This window comes from Schistocerca americana, chromosome 1 (assembly GCF_021461395.2).
Source record: "Schistocerca americana isolate TAMUIC-IGC-003095 chromosome 1, iqSchAmer2.1, whole genome shotgun sequence".
NCBI lineage: Eukaryota > Metazoa > Arthropoda > Insecta > Orthoptera > Acrididae > Schistocerca > Schistocerca americana.
Window position 1 is genome coordinate 1,164,511,234 of NC_060119.1, and position 23,448 is coordinate 1,164,534,681.

The 23,448-nt window shown below is 45.0% G+C and overlaps 1 protein-coding gene across 1 annotated transcript in view; it reads right to left on the minus strand.

The window, feature by feature from the left end:
- The window catches only part of LOC124619568 (RNA-binding protein Musashi homolog Rbp6), a 1,335,315-nt gene that overhangs the window by 604,665 nt on the left and 707,202 nt on the right, over window positions 1-23,448 (minus strand). The window contains exon 4 of the mRNA XM_047146061.1: window positions 15,573-15,665. Coding sequence (XP_047002017.1) covers window positions 15,573-15,665 — 93 coding nt within the window. The remainder of the gene's footprint in view (window positions 1-15,572; window positions 15,666-23,448) is intronic.

Genomic DNA, 23,448 nt, shown 5'->3' on the forward strand with positions numbered 1-23,448 from the left:
AATTCTTTTACCTTTCTTATAAACAGAACTCACCTGCGCTTTGGGATTTTGCGATGGGCGACAGATTCGATGTAAGTACAAGCTAAATAAGAAGCCAATGCTGCAGATACTCTTTAAAAAACCGAACTGGAATTACATTCTGACTTGGCGACTTTTTTGTTTTCAACTCTTTCAGTTGTTCCTCTACGCCAGAGATGCTTATTACTTTGTCGTTCATTCGGTACGTTTGTACGATTCTCCTGCTTGAACGATTTCTGGAACGCGAGATTTAAAACGTAGGCTTTCGTTTTGCTCCCTTATACTGCGACACCAGTCTGGCAAAAGAGTGACTGTTTGGTAGCCTTAGACCCACTTATCTATTATACGAGGCGTGTTTTTTAAGTAAGCACCGTTTTGAAATTAAAAAAAGACGTGCAAAGATATCTCAATAATTTTATTTTTACATGGAAGCTTGTACCTTAATCTACGCACTGACGCCATTACAGTCTAATTCTTCCATGTTTACGTTGTGTACAGAGTGTTTAACATGCCTCCGATAAACGTGAGTCCCACCGACTGTGAAGTACAGGATGTTATAATATTTCTTACTGCTAAAGACCTAAAAGCGATCAATATTCATCGTGGGATCTGTGCAGTTTACGGAGAAAACATTATGAGTGATGGAATGGTAAGAAAGTGGGTGAGAGCATTTAAAGATGGCCGCACAAATGTGCATGATGAACAATGGAGAGGGCGTCCTTTGGTCGTTAATGAAAGATTGGTGCAGAGAGTGGACAATGAGGTGAGAGAAAACAGACGCTTTACGATTTCCTCCTTGCGGGATGACTTTCCTAATGTTTCTCGTAGTGTTTTGTATGGAATTGTCACCGAGCACTTGAATTACCGAAAATTGTGCGCACGTTGTGTACCGAAAATGTTGACGGATGAGCACAAAACCAAACGTTTAGACAGTGCATTGACTTCCCTTGAGCGGCACCACAACGACGGTGATGATTGCTTAAGCCAAATTGTTACGGGCGATGAAACATGGGTGGCCTACGTCACACCAGAATCAAAGCAACAGTCCATGGAAGTTGAGCAAGGGCAACGTTTTGCTGCAAGACAATGCCCGTCCGTATGTGGCGAATCAGACCAAAGATCTCATCACATCTTTTCGATGGGAAACTCTAGATCATGCTCCGTACAGCTCCGATCTTGCGTCCAGTGACTACCATCTGTTCCTGCACTTGAAGAAACACCTGGGCGGTCAGCGTCTTCAAGACGATGACGAAGTCAAAACAGTGGCGATGCAGTGGTTAACAAGTCAGGCGGCAGACTTCTATGAGGAGGGTATTCAAAAACTGGTACAAAGTTATGACAAGTGCCTCAATATTGATGGAAATTATGTAGAAAAATAGATTAAGGTACAGGCTTTCATGTAAAAATAAAATTATTGAGATATCTTGGCACGTCTTTTTTTAATTTCAAAACGCTACTTACTTTAAAAAAAAATCGTGCCTCGTATACAGGACCAAAATTTTCTCGGGTTCCCGGCCAGGTATGATGATGCTAGTTGGCGGAGATCTTTTCACAGACGCACGAGTCTCTACGAACCTTTGCCTGTCGTCTTTAAATGGTAGATAGGCCAAAGACCTAATTTAAAAGGAAGAGAAGGGTGGCAGTGCGTAGGAAAAGCAATGGAAGTCACCAGGAAAATACAGTCGGACCGGATATCCGTCAGGAGCGTACGTGTGGAGCCGTGATGGATTACGCCGGGCCCGACGCGGTTCATCAGCGCGACGCGGTGCGCGGACAAGTTGGGCCCCACGGGGCACCTGGGCGACACGTCGCGAGCAGCAGTTGTCCGGCGGCGGGCAATCGCCGAGGGAGAGGTGGCGCCGTGTCGTGCGGGGGCGGTGCCAAATTGAAACAGCCGCCCCCGGGGACGGCCGCCATGTCCGCGGCCGCGCGCCACACATCGACAGTCGACAGCCTCAGCGGCTGCCATCTGCAGGCCACACAGCCCGATATCGACTAGCCAGCTTTCAGTCTCTTCACATCACTTCTTTTGTTGTTGTTTTTGTTACCGACGAATTGCTTAACACCCCCTGATGTGACACTATTACAGGCATTCTACTGAGGCAAGTATTAGTTTGGCGGGTTGATTTGTCTTGGTTTTCTTACTTTTTCTCCTTATTGTTATTTCATCCCCGTTGGTACAGGCAGGCAGGGGTTAGGTTGTCAGCGGTTACAATTCGCCGCTCTTTGGCGAAACGATTACAAAATACACACATAAAAAAAATTTTTGCATCACCCCGGTTCCCAGAACTCCTGAACAGACGTTTACTGTGGATATTGTATCACAGACAGTCCTTTTGACTGTTCAGAGATGTCACTAAACCCGCCCAAGGATGTAAACAACCATGCATTAAGAAGGAGTTGAAGTTTGTGATGTCTGAATATGGCTGCAATCCCGTAACGCGTAACATGCCCTATTAAAAGGGTCAATAGAACATCTCATGGCTTTATTGCGATAGTACAGCATTGGTTGCAAATTATTATCTGCCTAATATCGTTTAGCGCCTCAGGTAGCACGCAGAAATGCCGCAGCACGACGTGGCATGGACTCGAACTAATCCCTGAAGTAGTGCTGGAGGGAATTGACACCATGAGTCCTGCGTGACTGTCCATAAATCCGTAAGAGTACGAGGAGTGGAGATCTCTTCTGAACAGCACGTTGCTAGGCATCCCAGATATGCTGAATAATGTTCATGTCTGGGGAGTTGGGTGACCAGGAGAATTGTTTAAACTCAGAAGAGTGTTCCTGGAGCCACTCTGTACCGCTTATGGACGTCTAGGGTGTCGCATTGTCCTGCTGGGATTGCCCAAGTCCATCGGAATGCACAATGGACATGAATGGATTCAGGTTATGAAACAGGACACGTACGCACGTGTCACCTGTCAGAGTCGTATCTAGACGTATCAGAGGTCTCTTATCACTCCGGCTGCACACGCCCCACACCATCACAGAGCCTCCACGAACTAGCACAGTCCCCTACTGACATGCAGGGACCATGGATTCATGAGGAGCCTGCCTCGGTGGCCGACCGGTTCTAGGCGCTTCAGTCCGGAACCGCGCTGCTGCTACGGTCCTGCCTCGGGCATGGGTGTATGTGATGTCCTTAGGTTAGTTATGTTTAAGTAGTTTTATGTGTAGGGGACTGATGGCCTCAAATGTTAAGACCCATAATGCTTAGAAGCCATTTGAACCATTTGACTCATGAGGTTGTCTCCGTACCCGTACACGTCCATCTACCCGATACAATTTGAAACGAGACTCGTCCAAACAGGCAACATGTTTCCAGTCATCAAAAGTTCAATGTCGGTGTTGACGGGCCCAGGGGAGGGGTAAAGGTTTGTGTCATGCAGTCATCATGGGTACACAAGAGGGTGTTCGGCTCCGGAAGCCCATATCGACGAATGCTTCGCATGCTGACACTTGTTGATGGCTCAGCATTGAAATCTGCAGCAATTTTCGGAAGGGTTGCACTTGTGTCATGTTGAAAGATTCTGTTCCGTTGTCGTTGGTCTCGTCCTTACAGGATATTTTTCCGGCCGCATTGATGTTAGATATTTGAAGTTTCACCGGACTGCTGATATTCACGTACACTCGTGAAATTGTCTTATGGGGAAGTTCCCATTTCATTGCTACCTCGATCGTGCGCCGACTGTAACGCTCCGTTCAAACTCACTTCAATCTTGGTAACCTGCCACTGTAGCAGCTGTAACCGATCCAACAACTGTGCCAGACACTTGTTGTCTTAGATAGGCCTTGCCGACCACAGCGCCGTATTCTGCCTACAGCAGTTTCTTTGGCACTTCAGTGTATATACAGGGTGGCGCACGAAATGTGTTACCATTTTGTTTTTGAATAGAATTGTCAATGCGATCTGAAAGGAACATATACTAAAATGAAGAGTCGTCCATGGAGATTTGTTCTAACTCATCACATGCTCAATATGTCCACCATTTCGTTTCATAAGTTCCTTCAAACGAACACTGAAGTTAGTGATTACCCTACGGCACATGTCTTCCGTAATTTCACTGCAAGCTTGAAGAATAATTCTTCTGAGCTCCATTAAATCACGTATACGTTTCGGGAAAAATTTTTCCTTTAGGTACCCCTAAAGAAAAAGGTGACACAGATTGAGGTCTGGACTGTTGGGGGGCCAATTTTGTCCGTCATTGAAGCGACCTGGAAACCTGAGTGAAATGATCCGCATGTTTAAATGCTCGTGTAAAAACTCCAACACAGTGTTTGCAGTATGTGGCCTTGCTTCATCTTACATGAACCACTGCGTGTTGAAGGGCAAGGCAGTAGCAAGAAGCTGTGGAATGAAGCTATTGCGAAGCATGCTCAAATAACGCTCGCTGTTCATAGTTTCTTCAAAGAAAGTCCTTGACTGGAAATTGCTGCCCACGCTGGAATGTTGTCGTTCATGAAGCACTTGTGGGTTTTCAGTGGCCCAAAAGCGTGCATTTTGTTTGTTAACCACACCGTCTAACTCTCCCATGAGGCACTGCCTTATCGTAGCACTGTCCGTGTGGGCGGGAGAGTTTGTGTGCTCCAAGGAAGCTGAGAGCTATATCGGCGGTAGCGTAGCTACTGGCAGGTCCAACCTAGCCGGGCAGGTCTCAGCAGAGGAGCCAGACAAAGTGTGTCTCACAACGAGAAAACCTTGAAAGAAAATCTGGAGTGGGGCCCCAAAGGCGGTTGGAAGGTGTACTACGTCCCCTTTCGGCAGCTCCTGCAACCGAAGTGATACCAGACGTATTGGCTTTCCTTTCCTCTGGATATTATCATTCAGGTCGAGAGGGAGACCGTGATGATTGGGCAACTCACGTGTCTTCATATTTATCGCTCAGGCTTGTAGCATCCTCGAGAGGACATTTCAGCGACGTCCAAGGACTTCGGCACAACACGGGAAGAGGCAGTTACCGGTTATAAGCTCTGTCTGATTGGCGTAAGACTCGAGTGCCAGGGGCCACTTCCGACGGTGGGAGAGATCATTGCATCTCATTGGACAGCTACCGCCCGCCTCAAGCTGGGCGGGCTGCTTCACGGGGTGTGTGGAGCTTAGAAGTAATCTTCGACAAGCGGGTAGATATAGTACACCTACCAACAACAAAAACGAAATAATAAAGAAATCACTATTTCGTATTGCCACCTGGAATGTTAGGACCATGTGTCCAAGGTACATTGACGATGCCCAAGAGGTTGATTTCATCCGTAAGACTGCCGTAATTGACAGTGGAGCTCCATCGTTTGAATGTAGACATCGCGGGACTGCAGGAGACGCGGCTTCCAGACGCGGGCTGTATCAGGGAGGATAATTACACATTCTTCTGGCAGGGGAAGTCTCAAGACGAGCCAAGACTTCATGGCGTAGGATTTGCTGTTAAAAACACCCTCCTGGACTGTACTGTGCCACCATCCGGTGGAACAGAGCGAATTATTGATTTTAAAATATGCTCCTCAAGTGGCACTGTCAACATCCTAAATGTGTACGCTCCTACCTTATCAGGATCTGTTTTATGACTTACTCAGTGACAGAATAGCCAAGGTACCTAGCACCGAGACACTGTATATTCTAGGGGACTTTAATGCTAGAGTTGGATCAGATAACGACATATGGCCGAATCGCCTGGGACATCATGGGGTGGGAAAAATGAGTGAAAATGGCCAGAGACTGCTTGAAGTTTGCTGCTTTTATGGACTCTGTATCACAAACACATATTTCCAGCTTAAGGGTCAGCACAAGGTGTCTTGGAGACACCCCCGCTCTCATCACTGACATCAACTTGACTTACTCATAGCTAGGCGTACTGGTCTCAAAGATGTGCTACTGACACGAAGTTATCATAGTGCTAAAAAATGGTTCAAATGGGTCTGAGCACTATGGGACTCAACTGCTGAGGTCATTAGTCCCCTAGAACTTAGAACTAGTTAAACCTAACTAACCTAAGGACATCACAAACATCCATGCCCGAGGCAGGATTCGAACCTGCGACCGTAGCGGTCTTGCGGTTCCAGACTGCAGCGCCTTTAACCGCACGGCCACTTCGGCCGGCTATCATAGTGCTGATTGCAACACACACCACGCCCTAGTGGCGTGCACATTGAGGCTCACTCCTAAGAAATGTCACCACGCTTAACCGAGAGGTCATCCCCGTATCAACACAGATCATGTTCATGACACACAAAGAAAGCAGGATTTTGCCAGTAATTTTGAAAGTGCTTTCCCAGGAAACGTGCAAGCAGAAAGGAATGTTGATAAGAAATGGGCAAAAATCTATGGTGCAATCTACAACTCAGCAGTATTGCCCTATGGAGTAAAAGGAAAAAAGAAATAAGGACTGGTACGAGCAAAATTTGGAAGAAATGGAACCAGTCACTGAGGCTAAACGGAAAGCCCTGCTTGCTTACAAAAGAAACCCAAATGAAAGAACTCGAGATGACCTACGAGAAGCAAAGAACAGGGCACAGCAAACATCCAGGAGATGCGCAAATAACTACTGGCTGAATTTATGTGCAGGTATACAGAAAGCGGCCGACTCTGGGAATGCTAAGGCAATGTGCGATGGTATTGATAAAGCAATTGGACCAACTGTCAGAAAAACAGCTCCTCTGAAGTCCAAGACGGGTGAAGTCATTACTGATGAAGGCAAACAAATGGAACGCTGGGTTGAACACTACCTCGAGTTGTATGCAGCCGAGAATGAAGTTAGCAAGGATTCATGTGACGCCATCAAACAAATGCCAGTTATGGAAGAACTAGATGCAATGCCTACTATGGAAGAACTTAGTAGAGAAATAGATTGTCTTGCTAACGGAAAGGCCCCAGGTGAAGATGGGATCTCTGCAGAGGTTATTAAGTATAACAAGTCTGTCCTTCTCAAAAATTTATATTCACTTATCACAACCAGCTGGGAAGAAGGTTATGTCCCGATGAGTATGCGGAATTCGAGGATAGGTACTCTATATAAACAGAAAGGGAACAGAAGTGACTGTAACAATTACCGAGGCATTTCATTACTAAGTGTAGCCGGGACAGCTTATGCAAGAGTCATCCTAATGCGGCTACAGATCTTAGCTTCCAGAATCTACCCACAATCTCAGTGTGGCTTCAGGCCCGGCCGATCAACCGTAGATACGATCTTCTCCTTAAGACAGCTACAAGAGAAATGTCGTGAGCAGCAGAGGCCACTTTATATTGCTTTCATTGACCTTGTTAAAGCGTTTGATTTAGTGAGCAGAAATGGGCTTTTCAAACTGTTGCAGAAGATTGGATGCCCACCTAAACTACTGCAGATAATTGTCTCTTTCCATGAGAAAACACAAGCAACAATTTGCTTCAATGGTAAAACATCAGAAGCATTCCCTGTTAATAGCGGTGTGAAACAGGGGTGTGTGTTAGCTCCTACATTATTTGGGATTTTCTTTTCCCTTCTGTTCAGAGTTTCCTTTGAAGACTGTGAGGAGGGAGTGTATCTACATACGAGGTCTGATGGAAATCTTTTCAACATCGCTCGCCTCAAGGCCAAGACCAAAGTAAATACAGTTGTTATCCGTGAGTTGTTATATGTGGACGATGCAGCTCTAGTAGCGAACACAGAAGATGAGCTGCAGTATATAATCAACAAATTATCAAATGCCTGTGAAAAGTTTGGTCTACTCATCAGCCTTCAAAAGACTAAGATCATGGCGCAGAGCACTACCAACCTTCCATCCATTAGCATTGATGGCAATCCTCTCCAGATAGTTGATGACTTTACCTACTTGGGATCCACAATATGTAGCAACTTGTCCATGGACACTGAACTTACTAACAGAATCGCAAAGGCATCATCTGTCATGGCTAGATTGAGAAACAGAGTATGGAACAACGGACTGCTTACCACCAAAACTAAATTAAAAGTCTGCAACGCTTGTGTTATAAGCACCCTTCTCTATAGCTGTGAGACATGGACAACTCTTTCTAGGCATGAATCTCGACTCAACAGCTTCCATCTCCGCTGTCTCCGGAAGATCCTTCAGATCTCTTGGAGAGATAGAGTACCCAACACCGAAGTCTTTCATCGTGCAAGCACAACCAGCATCTTTGCTCTCCCGAGTCATCGACGTCTAAGATGGCTGGGACATGTCAGGCGCATGGATCCTGAACGGATACCGAAACAGCTGCTGTACGGCGAACTTCAGGAAGGTGTGAGGCCAGTGGGACGACCGCATTTTCGTTTCAAGGACGTCTGCAAGAGAGACCTGACCAAGACCAGAATCAATCCAAGTCGCTGGGAAAGCATTGCAGATGACCGTGTCAAATGGCGAGTAACTGTGCGCAACGGCGTCAAGCTCTCAGAGGACGAACGCACGCAGGAACAAATCAGGAAGAGGATAAAGCGAAGAGACAGAGCGGCTTCTGTTCGAAGTCCCTCAAATTTCACATGTCCAAACTGCAGTAGGGACTGCCACTCTCGAGTGGGACTTTTTAGCCACAGCAGACGCTGCAGACTCTGAACCAAGCATGCTACACCATCATCCCTCAAGGATGGACGGATGCCATTTACACCGTCTAAATGAAAATGCGCCTCGTCTGAAAACTAAACGTTGTTGAGAGTTTCTTCCCTTCTTTCAATGATTATAGATGGTACAATCACCAACAATGCGACAATCTTCCAAAGAAGAAGGACCACTAGCCTTCACCCATAAGTGAATACTACAATCCGAATTTATCTTACAAGCAGCAGTCTCTGCTGCTTGTGTTCTTCAGTGAGCTTCTGTGCACAGGCCATCTTGTATGGGTACATATGGAGGTCACTTTTAAGAAAGCGTTGAACGGAGCGTCTGGATATTCCCATTTGCACTGTTGCCTTTCTACACGATTTGCCGGGACTTCTCTGTACAGCAACTCGTACCGCTTCAATATTCTCCGGCGAACAAACAGGCTTAGGCCGAGGTCGCTTCGCTTCCAATACTGTTCCTTCCTGTACAAATTTATCGTACAACCTGTGGATGGTCTTCTTGCAAGGAACCCATCGTGTGTTAAACTGTTGTCGAAAACGCCTTTGAGTCATAACAAGGCTTTTCGTTTCATGAAAAAGCAACACAACTGCCGATCGTTGCTGTGTCGTCAGTCTTCTTGTTGCTAGTCTCCTAGCGGCAGTATCGTGAATTACACGTCATTTCGTAACTCATTTGTTTTTCCAAGCTCTGCTGGTAATGCTGTAGAGATCCCAGCGGGATATCTAATGTGCGTCGTAAATTGTGAAAGAAACAATTGGTAACACATTTCGTGCGCCATCCTGTAGAATGTGTTGAAGAATGTAGACACTTGACTAAATCGTGGGTTGTTTGGGTAGCGAAGCTTCCGCAGGCACCGTGAGGCGTGAGCATCGGCCGCTATACTAGGCAGGGGCCCCGCAGCAGAGGTGAGCGCGCCGGAGACGGTGGAGTAGCGTCAGCGGCGACCCGCGGAACATTGTTAGTGCAGGCGCCGACCCGACGGCCGGTCCTCAGCCCGCGCGCTGAGGCAACACCAACACCCACACCTGTCCGCGCCTCTCGGCTGTCGCCTAATTGGATGTGTCTGCGTGGAGGGCGGCCGGCCGCGCCCTCGAGTGGCCACGGGCTCTCCAGCACGCCCCTCCACGGAGACACGGCGCGGCCGCGGCTGCAAGGCGCCTGGCGGAACAGCTGTGCAGATTCACCACGCAGTGTGTCAACTGCTCTCGCGTGGCGTCACCGTTGCAGGACAGGAAGCTTTTCACGAATACTGATTTGCGAGGCGTGTGAGAAAAGTAATGAGACAGATTTTTTTATCTACTATACTTTTTGAAACAGCGATATTGTCCTTCTTCAAAGTTCACATATCAAAAAAAGTTTTACATCACCCAGGTTCCCAGAACTCCTGAATACAGACGTTGACTGTGGATATTGTATCACAGGCACAGTCGCTTTGACCGTTCAGAGATGTCACTAAACCCGCCCAAAGATGTAAACAACCGTGCATGAGCAGCGCCTATTAGGCGGAAGGAGCCCGATAGCCGATCAGTTCCAGTCGTTCTACAGGAAGGAGGTACACGATTCGTGATGTGTATAGTTCAACCACGCCTACATGGTCGATACCGCGGTTCGATCGCGTCCGCATTGTTACTTTGTGCCAGGAAGGGCTCACAATAAGGGAAATGTCCAGGCGTTTCGGAGTGAATCAAAGCGATGTTGTTCAGACATGGTGTATGGAAGCAGCCTACTCACGCCGTAATAAATTCACATAAGTCTTTCCATTGTGTGCCAGCCAGTCCGCTGTAACTAGCTCTGACGTCATAAATGTTGCGCAATACTTTAAAAATTAAGTAAATAACCTAAAATGTTTCTAGCATGTCAGGAGTAATACTAAATTAATATGTGTTGAATATCAGTTCAATAACTTTAGCCATTTTCGAAATTTGGACGTTTTTCTGTAAAAATCATTGGCGCAACAATACAGAGCTAGAGACTTAAAAATTTATATTTAGATTCCTTTTTCATAATTATTTAATAGAAACAGTCTTCTGGATCTCACAAATTAAGATTTTAGTTGAAATTCATGATTTTCTGGTTTTTGTCTTAAAAATTAAGGAAGCAAGATAGATTAAGTAGGCTAATAAATAAGATTAGGATGTTTAAATTTAAGTAGAAGGGAGATCCGCTGTAATCATGAAGATGTGAGAAGTTTCAACTCAAGAACTGTAAAACTATAGCGATAGCGTACCTCCAAAGGGCAAGTTCAGAGCTCGTCTACAGCGTGCAGTGTAATTAAATTAATTCGCTCGCCCAAAATATTTTACTTAGCCACGTCAGACATTTATTATGATTACTTACCTGTGTTCTGAATGCACATTTAAATTGAGAGCTTCATCTGCCATCAGCAAAAGAAGCTATGATTTATTCAATAACTTGAAGTGGTGCATTACTAGCCCAGCGGCTAGTCGGGAGAGCCGATTTGATCAGGCGTTCCCTTAGCCGTCCGCACCGCGGCTTTATATATAAGAACGCTGCGCGAGGAAGGAAGCCCCCAGTTCTCTCCAGACGCTGAATAGCACACAATCTGTGTCGGGAGTCGCGTCGCGTCGGTATCATTGCTACAAACAGCCTCGGATGCCGTATTAAGTTACTCTTTATACGCGTAACCATGAAATCATTTTCGAGTGAAGTGTTAATTCTGGGATGACTTTAATTATCGATTTTCAGTTTGCGTATGTCGTATTTTCACGTGCCGCCGCGGGACAGACATTCTACCATTACTTAGCGTGGCGTTTGATGAACATTATCATCAAATTATGGCGAGCATTCATTTAAACATTTAATTTGGACAGTTATAGTTGCATCAGCGCATTTAGACTCTGAACTGCTCTGTTAGTCAGATTGTGTGGATTTTTTTTTTCTTTTCGTCTGTGACTTTCAGAAAACAGAGAAATTTTAGAAAATCGTTTTTGATTAGGAATCCCAGACAATCTCCTAATTTCTCAGAGCTATAAGCTGCAGCTATAAGTGTGTTTCTCAGATGAAGTGGGCACTAGGAATTCTAATTACAGGCTTCACGTTTTGCTAATCACTTTCTGGTTGCCAATATTGTAGGTAGAGAGCCAGTGTTGAGAACGGCAAAAGACAGCATAAATAATAGGAACATTTAACAACAATAATCCCACCCGCCGCCGCACATATGGTTAATCGGCCGGGAAATGCAGTCTTTCTACATTCAAACATTTATACAACAGTAAATTTTCTAACCGCCGCCCCAGAATGGAGGAGATACAGAGAGACAGGAACTGTCGATGGTATGCCTCGCTCAGGCCGCTCAAGGGCTACTACTGCAGTGGATGACCGCTACCTACGGATTATGGCTCGGGGAACCATGACAGCAACGCCACCATGTTGAATAATGCTTATCGTGCAGCCAAAGGAGGTCGTGTTACAACTCGAACTGTGCGCAACAGGCTTCATGATGCGCAGCTTCACTCCCGACGTCTATGGCGAGGTTCATCTTTGCAGCCACGACACCATGCAGCGCGGTACAGATGGACACAACAACGTGCCGAATGGAACGCTCAGGATTGACACTACGTTCTCTTCACCGATGGGTATCGCATATGCCTTCAACCAGACAATTGTCGGAGATGTGGTTGGAGGCAACCCGCTCAGGCTGAGCGCCTTCGACACACCTTCCAGCAAGTGCAGCAAGGTGGAGGTTCCCTGCTGTTTTGGGGTGGCATATTGTGGGGCCGACGTACGCCGCTGGTGGTCATGGAAGGCGCCGCAACGGCTGTACGATACGTGAGTGCCATCCTCAGACCGACAGTGCAACCATATTGGCAGCATATTGGCGAGGCATTCGTCTTCATGGACGACAATTAGCGCCCCCATTGTGTACATCTTGTCAATCCTTCAGGATAACGACATCGCTCTACTAGAGTGGCCAGCGTGTTATCCTTACGTGAACACTATCGAACATGCCTGTGATAGATTGAAAAGGCTGTTTATGGATGACGTGACCCACCAACCACTCTGACGGATCTACGTCGAATCGCCGTTGAGGAATGGGACAATCTGGACCAACAGTGCCTTGATGAACTTGGGGATAGTATGCCACGACGAATACAGGCATGCATTAATGCAGAAGGACGTGCTACTGCGTATCAGAGCTACTGGAGTGTACAGCAATCTCGACCACCACCTCTAAAGGTCTCTCTGTACAGTTGTACAACATGACATGTGTGCTTTTCACTAGCTACAAAAAGGGCGGAAAGGGTGTTTATGGTGATCTCTATTCCAATTTTCTGTACAAGTTTCGGAACACTCGGGGCCGAGGTGATGCAAACCTTTTTGTGATGTGTGTAGTTCCCTTCGGCAGCTGTACTCGGGAGGGGTCCTTATTCGCAATCTTGGTAGCAGCGCTAAACAGCTTCTAGCGGTATTGTCTTTAACACGTGTGTCACATTCTTTTGAGTGTTCTCCAGATCCCCAAACGACATCCTTTCAAGACATTTATCAATCTAGGAAAAAGAAAAAAGGCGCAAATACTCAGATCAGCTGAATAGGAGGGCTGTGGAGCAACAGGAATGCCTTTTGAGGTCAAAAATTCAGTGGTGGAAGTGGCAGTGTGACATGGGGCTTGGCATGGCACAGCATCCACTTGTCAGCTTCGGTCAAAATTTGAGGTACGGTGACAGCGTTTAAGCTAAACAATTAACCCATCATCTTTATTGTTAAACTCAGTCTTATCTCACAAGAGCACGGACATGTTAGACGTTTTCGTCGTTTTTCGAAGCTGAAGCTCTCCCTGAGCCAGGTTCATCCTCAAAGTATTCTCGGCCTTCCAAAAATGATTTGTTCCATCAGCGACAAACTTGTGCTCTTTAAAAGGCCAGTTTCAACTTTTCGAAGGCCATACTCGCGGATTCTCCAAATTTGACACAGAATTTGATGGCATAACGTCGTTATAAATTTTGCTGTTCCATTTTCGTAACACAAAACGAAAACACAAATTCATTAAAGGCGCTCTCAATAATCATGTGATGGATTTACGGAGCTGAAACTCGGACTGAGCAAATAGGAAGGATGAACACACCAGTCTACAGAAGTAGAACAGACAGCGTTGCCTGATCGCTCGCATGTTGTCAGTCTCATTACATCTCTCATACACGTTATACTCAATGTACAGGCTGTCTCACAATTCGTATTACAGGTTTCTAGGACTGGTACAGGGGACTTTTGATAAGGAACCTCTTCCTATTCTCCTCTTCTTCTAGTGGATATCCGATTAGGAATTTGGTGGCCTCATAGCTGTATCACTACTGAAAGTTCCTGGCAGATTAAAACTGTATACCAGACCAGGAATCGAACCTGGGACGTTTGTCTTTCACGGTAAACTGCTGTACTTGGTAGAGCGACTGCCCGCGAAAAGCAAAGGAACCCGGCTCGATTCCTGGACCGGCACATATTTTTACTCTGCCAGGAAGTCTCATATCACCGCACACGCCGCCGCAGAGTGAAAAATTCATTCTCGTACATCACATTTTGCGTGTTTCGAACATGTGTGAAGTCCGTGTCCTTTTTGTTTCCGAGACGAAGGTGATCTTCATCACGATCTTCTTCTTCTTCTTTCGCCTCTTTACCAGGTATATTTTCTTGAAAAGAACGCTCCGCAGCAATTTATACTCGTTCCCATTTCTCTTTATACGGCGAAGCTATTTTACTCGTAGTTTTAAGCATTTTGGTGTACTTAGGGCTTCTTTTTCTTTCTTCATTCTGCGGATAAAGTCGTTGTTAGCAATTTTATCTGGCATGGAATTTTGTTCAGTGACATCTCCAGTGCCCCAAATCGTTTGCCCGTCGCCTCTGTCAAAGTCCAGGTCTCATCTCAATAAAAAAAAAACGTGGGAAATATGCCGATACTTAGAAATCCTAATTTTGTTTTGACTGAGAGTTGATGGCTTCTGAACGCATTAGTCGTTTTACTCAATACGAACTTTCTTGCCATTTATCCCATAGGTTGTAAATGTTAGTTCCAAGAAAGAAAGTAAGTAAGCTAGATTAGAGTCTAACGTTGCGTCGACAGCGAGGTCAATAGAGATGGAGCACGAACTCGGATTACGAAACGGTGCGGAAGGAAATCGGCCGCGCCCTTTTCAAAGTAATCATCCCCGCACTTGCTTGGAGCAAATTAGGAAAATAATGGAAAATTTTAATCTAGATATCTATGTCGTTCATGTGTGTCGACAGCTGGCAGTCTAAAAAAAATGTCTTTCACAAGACAACAGGACCTAGATATGCTACTTCTTTACGGATAATGCACTAAGAACATGAAGAGAATAGTTGAGTTTTACGCACAAAGTATACCTGTGAAGTGCATATCTGCATAATCATGGAACACTACTACGTGACTTCACCTTATCTGGCAACATAAACCATAATGACAAGTCGAATTCTGATTATCGTGGATGGTAATAAAAGAAATATACATGTATACAAGCGTAGCTCATAGCTACAACTTGCCAGTTACCTAAAGCTACATATGTATACATTTGTGCTTTATTACCATCCATGACAATCGGTGTTCCACTTTGTATTTTGGATGATGTTGCCAATTAAGGTGAAGTTATACGTGATAGCGCTCCACGATTACGCAGGCATACACTATGCGAGTGCGCACATGTGTCACTACATTGCCTCATCATGAAACCAACAAATCTTCGTTCGTAATAAATTATCATCATCAAATACTGGTGTTCGAAATTAATTTCGGAATAAAGGATCAAGTAATTATTCTGCACAACGCCACTGGATACCTGTTCATCTACAGGTCGTACGACCACGAGAAATCAATAAAAACAATCTACTTCCCTTCGTGATGGCGAAAGACAATTCTCTGTCCCTCATACTACCTCCCAGATATGCGACGAATAAGTCGGACGAATTGTTTTTCACAGTTCGAGGGTTGACAAAACTGCACTAAAAAAAACAGAAAATAGTAATTACCACGTGAGTGGGTACTTACCGGTCCAAACTGCTCGAAGTAGTTTTTGACGTCCTCCAGCGTGGTAGGTGCCGACAGGCCGCCCACGAATATCTTCTTTGTTCGCGTCACCATCTGGAACAGGCAAAAGGTCAGAGGTCAGCAGCCGCCTCGAATCAGAAGCAACCGCAGGAGGTCAGCTGCAGGATACGAAATTTTGCGAGTCCTATGAGAGTGTGTTTAATTGAAGTAAATACAGTACATGTTTTCCGTATGCCTCTCTTTTTGTAAACTTTAATAAGTAAGAATGTTTCTTTCTTTTTATTTTAGTGTGCTTGTTCTGTCCAGACATGTTCTGACTGTGTAGTCTATGTACAGGGTGATTTAGTAATTCATATTGAGGCGTGGCGCCGTATAACGATCTTGCCTTGGAGGCGGTTAAGTGGGAGATGTGTCTCAGAGCTGGATAATGACAGATGGTGACACGAGACTGGATGCGCACGTAGTTAATGTATCAGCCGATAGAGGACAGTATTGGATAGGGGACTGATTTAGTTTCGATTGTGCCCAGTAGAGTGCACTAAAGTAATAGAATGTTTTTCATAAACTATTCTAGTATTTTCATAAAGTGTTATTATGTCTTTTTGTGTATGTAAAATGTTATAAATGTGTTTTAGCAATATGAATGATGCGTGAGTGTGGATTAATGTTAATATGAAGATAATTGTTTAACGAGTTATGTAGTAGGATTTCGAAGAAGTATGGATATGAACAATGGGGAATTTTGTAGAATAGATTTGTAAAGTAAGTTTATGGTAAAGGGAAAGTTAATTCAGGTATAAATAACAATAGTAAATAGCTTTATGCATAAACAGAACTTCAGCATATTAGATCATTACGTCGGTAAAAAGTGCAGTCGTTAGGTTTACTATTTTGCGATTGGTTATGAATGAAAAGCGCGGGCTGATGCGGGAGAATGTTGTTTTGCTATTGGCTGTTAAGTAAACTGACCAATGGTAAAGCAATATTCTTCGCACGCCTTTCTCTGCTGGTAGAGAAGACTTAAAGTATTCTAGAGAAGAGTGGAAGCCTAGCCATGAAACAGATCGGACGTATGTAGTAGTAGTTCCGATGGAAACGATAAGTTGCCGGATCTAGCAGTGTTTCATACATCAAAAGTGTTAAGTGACGGCATAATTATTCCGATGTGTGTGTAGAAATTTCGGAATTTTTAAGTGAATTTTGTGACGAGAAAAGACATATATTCCGCGTGGCCTTTCGAGCAGGTCGGTGGCTAAAAACTATGACTGCATTTGGTACCGACAGACTTAATATTTGTCGAGCATTATCAATCAAAAACAATCAGTATTTTTGTAGCTATTAGGTGTTCCGGAAATGCGACACCATAAACTTGCTAACGTGAGTGAAAGGGATTGTGACTGACTGTGTTAAGACTAGCACGGGCTTGGCAGTGATACTTGTTCACCTAAGTTTCAGAATATATTAATTGAGGATAAAATTTCCAAACTTTCATTTCGTGTTTCTCCCGAAACGTAGATTAATGAATTAAATTGCAACCTGTTTCACGTCGAAGTACAGTAGGTTTCACTCGGCTTTCCTACTGATCTGCTGAGACAATGTTCACGGGTAGGTGCAGGTTCGTTGTAAAGGGACGGAAAGAACCGGGCCGCCGCAATATGCAAACATCGCCTGCAGAAAGTACGGATAACATGAAGACGAAAATTTCTCTTCCTTTACATATTTATTTATTATTTATTCAGCTTGACAAACTAGTGCCTTAAAACGTATCTTAGATCAGAACAAGAACAACACAAACCAACACATACACATACATTTACAATAATACACATACAGTTACAATAATACACATAGAATAAAAATAGTTGGCACTAATAATAATAAAAATAATAACAATACAGGTTGTCAAGAATAACAATACTATTGATTAGTTTAGCATACCTGAAGCCGTGTTTGGCGACTGAAAATGTATAAGATTGTAAATGGCAGTGAAAATAGCTGTTAACAAAGAACAACGTTTTAATAGAGAACTGTGTAACAAGGGGTATGGGAAAGTGGAGGGGAGGTTTCTTTGACAAGAGTGATATGTGTAGTGGTATAGAGAAGATTTCACTTTGTTGAGAACGAATTCTTATGCTGTGCTGTTCCGATAGTAGTGTGGTAGTTGAAGATAAATAAGAGAGAGTTCAATGATTGACAAGAAGCTAGATCAAGAAAACACAGAGTATGACAGTCTCTATGCTTATCGGCACGTAGCCATGATAATTGTTTGGAAGCAGGAGTTATGTGGTCGAAAAAGCAAAGGTCTCAAATTAATTGCAAACAAGCATTCAATGCCATTTACAGTCGGTGTGAGTTCTCACATGGAAGTCCTTGAAGGGCAGTATCACCATAATCAAATATGGAATGTGGGGAGGGAGTAGTGATTCTACGTGTTTCTTTTTCAGCTCGTAATGAAATACATTTTTACATTTCTGTAGTGAATGGAGTGATGCTGACACCTTCTTGCAGACTACAGCTGTGTGTTCAGTCCAGTCTAGATGATGGTCCAGAATTATCCCAAGTTCCTTGGAGAAGAAGAAAAGCAGAAGATTATTTTTGTTACGTTTATCACTAAGGATGGGAAATGTTTTCTGAACTGAGCGGTAATAAGACTTTTGTGAGCGACTAAGATTGTTGAGTTTTAGATGGCTTAACTTTCAAACCGACATTCTGTGACCACTCTGGTAAAAGAAGTAACATCCTGGATGGCTGGGCACAGATTGTTTGGACGTGCACTGAAGTATAACTGATGGCCGTTAGTCTGTAAGTGATCCGCTGAGAACCAAAGTGATCTGAGTTAAAGAACTTTTGCTTTTGATCTATACCACTCAGTTTACTCACAATGCATGGAAATTTGTTTTGGAGAAGTGGTATAACGAAAACTCCCACCGGAACCACTTGAGACTTACAAATGCATTCTTCCTCTCACGCCAGAGTGAAGTGCGTTCGCAGCAATAGTGATATAAGTCAACCTGCAACGCCACGTGTTCTTGTTATTCTGTGTTGTTTTGCGCGTTTATTTACGCTCTAAAATCAAAAAGGCATTTTAACAGTGCTAGTAAGTATTAGCATTGTTTTCTTTCTTGAGATTTGTAATTTGCACATGTTATTAAAGCAGAAATTGTCTTTATAAGAAAAGTTTGCACTCCATGTTGATTTCTACGTTAAAGCCTACACGAATCAAACAGTGAGGTCTCATATTAAATACAGAACCTATAAAACTCATCCCACTGAACAGTGCTGAGCGACCTGTCACCGACGCAAAAAGGAAATACTTGATGACACTTCTCCCGCACATCCCTCCGGTGCACAACGTTTTCTTCATCCAACTGACTCAGGAATCTGGGCCTGGACATGTTGACTCTTTGGCAGAGGAAGATGACGTGGGCGGTGAAATCGAGTAAACAGACATGCTCCATTATAAAATCTAGTGAAATATCAGCGTGACAAGAATTACATTTTAAGAAATTTCGACATTTAGAAACAAAACTTTATTTATAATCAGTTTATGAAGGCACTGCTGAACTACTAGACAGACTCAGCAGGTAGCCTTCTAGTAATTAACAACAATAATGCAATTATTTTAACTCAGTTTGTCAGGAAAAAGTGTATATGGGAGCAATAAGTGCAGACTACATTTACTGCTTTTGTTTATAAAAAAAGGCAGTTACAGAGATTGAAAGACGCAGATTCCTTCTCAGGCGCTCAGCTTCACCAAAACGTTTATAAGAAGAGTGGAACAACTCTTGATATATACCATTTTACCTTTCACTATGAGCAAATTTCTTTTAGGGGAGGTGGTACTCCAGCTGTTAGGAACCATAAAAAGGATTTTAATGTATTATTAACTAAAATGTCTGAAGTAAACGTAGTTATAATACTTCATTTGTACATTCCATAAAATGAATCACGTATTATTGTAAAGCATGAATTTATATTAAACGAAACGCAAAGCCTTCGGTTTCTCAGTCATATACGATGGCTCCCCACGCCATGACAACAGGAGTAAGAGCGCTGTGCCTCTCCGGAACAATCGAAAAGTGGAACCTCACCCTAAGTCGCCGGCATGCTCGCCATCGATGATCACCCAGAGTAGTGCAGAACCACGATTCATCGCTGAACAGAATGTAGTGCCAGTCACCAACAATCGATGCTTCCCGGCCATGGCACTACTTCAAACGCGACCGTTTGTGTGGTGAACATAATGGCACCCTTCGCTCGGAACGGTGATTCCCCGGTACCGCTGCTGCGAGTCTTTGACAAATGGTTCAGGACGACACTAAGTGTTGCAGGTAGTCCATTATTTGTCCTCACATGTCAGGCGCAGTTGTGAAAGGATTACAATGTTCTTAGAGCACAGTACGGCGAACCTCCCTTTTGGTGGTCAGACGTGGTCGTCCAGAATCTTGAGGACGAGAATGTCTGCCCTGAGGTACCCATACAATCCAATATCGTGCTGTTGACACATCAAACTGCTCCACAAATGTGGATATTGACCGATTCGCCAATCTGGCCAAAGGGAGACCCACAATGAGTCCCTTTTGAAACTCTTTCAGGTCCTGATAACGCTGTCCCACACGAGTACATGGCATCTCCGTCTCCACCACAGCGAAGTGACTCTGTTCACGCCCCTTATCTGTACAACCAGTCCTGGTAACAACACTAAACACGAACTGTATTAACCCACTCCGGTGTCCGTTCTACCCGCCACAGAGAATTGATCGTTTACATACCTGCCGATGGTGTGAAAGTGAACTGAGCTACATTGGCATCTGATAGTGTCTTGTGAGTGCTTCATTTTTTGCAGTCAGTCAGTGTGTCTTCAAATGGTTCAAATGGCTCTGAGCACTATGGGACTCAACTTCTGAGGTCATTAGTTCCCTAGGACTTAGAACTAGTTAAACCTAACCAACCTAAGGACATCACAAACATCCATGCCCGAGGCTGGATTCGAACCTGCGACCGGAGCGGTCTTGCGGTTCCAGACTGCAGCGCCTTTAACCGCACGGCCACTTCGGCCGGCCTCAGTGTGTCTTACACACCTTAATGTAGGAAAACAACTTATATCGCTCGCTCTTAGGGCGGATGATGTACATTGGGATGTCTGCGCTAAGGTGCATGAAGTACAAGGGTCATTCAATAAGTAATGCCCCACATTTCCGTCTCTGAACATATTTATTGTGTGAGAGTCAGAATTTGGAGACAATACATATCAACATGTCTTGTCCGTGTCCTATTTTTAGACGTAGTCTCCATCACGTTTTATGCCCGTACGCCAACGTTGTTTAAGAGCATGTATTCCCTGCTGCTAAAAGCACTTGACCTGTAGGATTAGCCATGTTTTCACTGCTTGACTGACTCTCTCGCCATTTTCAAAGTGTTTTCCCGTAGAGAATCCTTTTAAGCAGCCCAAAGAGATGGAAGGCCGAGGGTGCCACGTATGGACTGTAGGATGGATGAGGCAATGATGTCCAATCCAATTTGGCGATATGTTCCCGGGTTCTCAGACTTGTGTGTGGGAGTGCATTATCGTGTTGGAGCAAGATTTCTGTTGGATTCTTGTCCTACCGGACACGTCTTGAATTTTTGCAGGATCTTCACGTATGCCTCTGAATCGATGGTTGATTCTCTTGGCATCACATCCAAGAGAATGACGCCATCACAATCCCAGAAGACTGTCACCATGACTTTTCCGGCAGAGGGGGTTGTCTCGAATTTCTTATTTTGTGGTGAATGATGATGATGCCACTCCGTGGATTGCGTTTTTGTTTCCAGCACAGGCCGGCCAGGGTGGCCGAGCTGTTCTAGGCGCTACATTGTGGAACCGCGCGACCGCTACGGTCGCAGGTTCGAATCCTGCCTCGGGCATGGATGTGTGTGATATCCTTAGGTTGGTTAGGTTTAAGTAGTTCTAAGTTCTAGGGGACTGATGACCTCCGAAGTTAAGTCCCTTAGTGCTCAAAACCATTTGAACCATTTTTTCCAGCACAAAGTGGTACACCCGGCTTCCGTCCCCCGTAACGATCCGTGACAGAAAAGCCTCTCCGTCGGTCTCAAAACGCTCCAACAATTCAGATGAAATGGCCTTTCTTTTAAATCTTATGGTCCGCTGTAAGCATTCGTGGAACCCATCGTGAGCACCTCTTTGAATATCCGAGAGTCTCGATCATTGCAGACGCACTTCCAATGCTGACCGACAACAGTAGAGCGAATTGTCGATTTGTGATGCGCCGGTCGGCAAGAATAATGGCATCCGCACGCTTCAGCATGTCTGGAGCAGTGGCTGTGACAGGACGTCCTGAGCGTGATTGGCCATGGAGCTCTGTTTCTGCATTTCCTGTGGATGTAACTTTCTTTAACCGTCGCCCAACTGTACTCCTATCAACTGCAGCATCACCATATACTGCACACAAACATTTATGGATGTTCATCACGGTTTCTTTTTCTGTACACAAGAATTCAATAACAGCAAGCTGCTTGTAACGTGAGTCGTACATACACGCCATTTTGACGCTATACTACGGCTCTGCCACCTGCCATAACAGTTCGAAGCTTCACCGGCACACAGAACAAACATGAAATGTGAAGAACGAACAAGGACGTTTGTCTATGTATATTAGTGGATTGTGAAAAAAATATGGGGCATTGCTTATTGAACAACCTACGTATTTTCTGGCCGAGTTTTATTTTGCCTTCCTTATGTAGGTTAAAGGGAGCAACGCCACATACGCGGGTACATCGCTTCGTTTTCATGCAGCTGTGCATGCACACCCGCAATTGGTGCCTGATCACAGGGGCTCTGTCCCAAAGTTAGAACCGTCTAGGCCTCCCTTCCAACTTTGTAACAACTATCGGAACGACCACATAGCGGCCCCCCGCGGCTAGCGGCGTCCACTACCGGCAGATCTTAGCAGCCGTAACCCGTTTTACGCCCCGCCCGAGACACTCATTAATGGCCGCGATACGCCGCCTCTGGCCGGCATTAACCCAGAGAGCTATAGACTGCCGGAGTGTGGCCGGCGGTAGGGAAGACAGAGTGCTCGGCGGCGGTAAGCTTCGTGTAAAAACCACGGCGGTTGCCGTGTTGATTTCCCTTGTTGCCGTCTGCACGGCGGGGCCATAAATTATAGAGGCCGCGCCCGGTTGCTCGGGCAATCGACGCGCCAGTGCAGTGGCCATTACCCGCCGCCGTGACGACGCTATCTGGACTAGCGTGCCGTCTCCGCGGACGCTCCAGCGCCTTCCGCGTGGGAGATGCTACTGGCCACCAAATAGGACTTCACTTCCATTACTCTGCGCACAACGGTGCCCCGAATATTAATGAGTCGTCTAGATTCGTGACTTCCCCTTAGGGGAGGTCACGGTACATCCACAGGGTGCTACAGAAAGGTACGGCCATACTTTCAGAAAACATTCCTCACACACAAATAAAGAAAAGATGTTATGTGGACATGTGTCCGGAAACGCTTAATTTCCATGTTAGAGCTCGTTTTAGTTTCGTCAGTATGTACTGTACATCCTCTATTCACCGTCAGTTGGCCCAATTGAAGGAAGGTAATGTTGACTTCGGTGCTTGTGTTGACATGCGACTCATTGCTCTACAGTACCAGCGTCAAGCACATCAGTACGTAGCATCAACAGGTTAGTGTTCATCACGAACGTGGTTTTGCAGTCAGTGCAATGTTTACAAATGCGGAGTTGGCAGATGCCCATTTGATGTATGGATTAGCACGGGGCAATAGCCGTGGCGCGGTACGTTTGTATCGAGACAGATTTCCAGAACGAAGGTGTCCCGACAGGAAGCCGTTCGAAGCAATTGATCGGCGTCTTAGGGAGC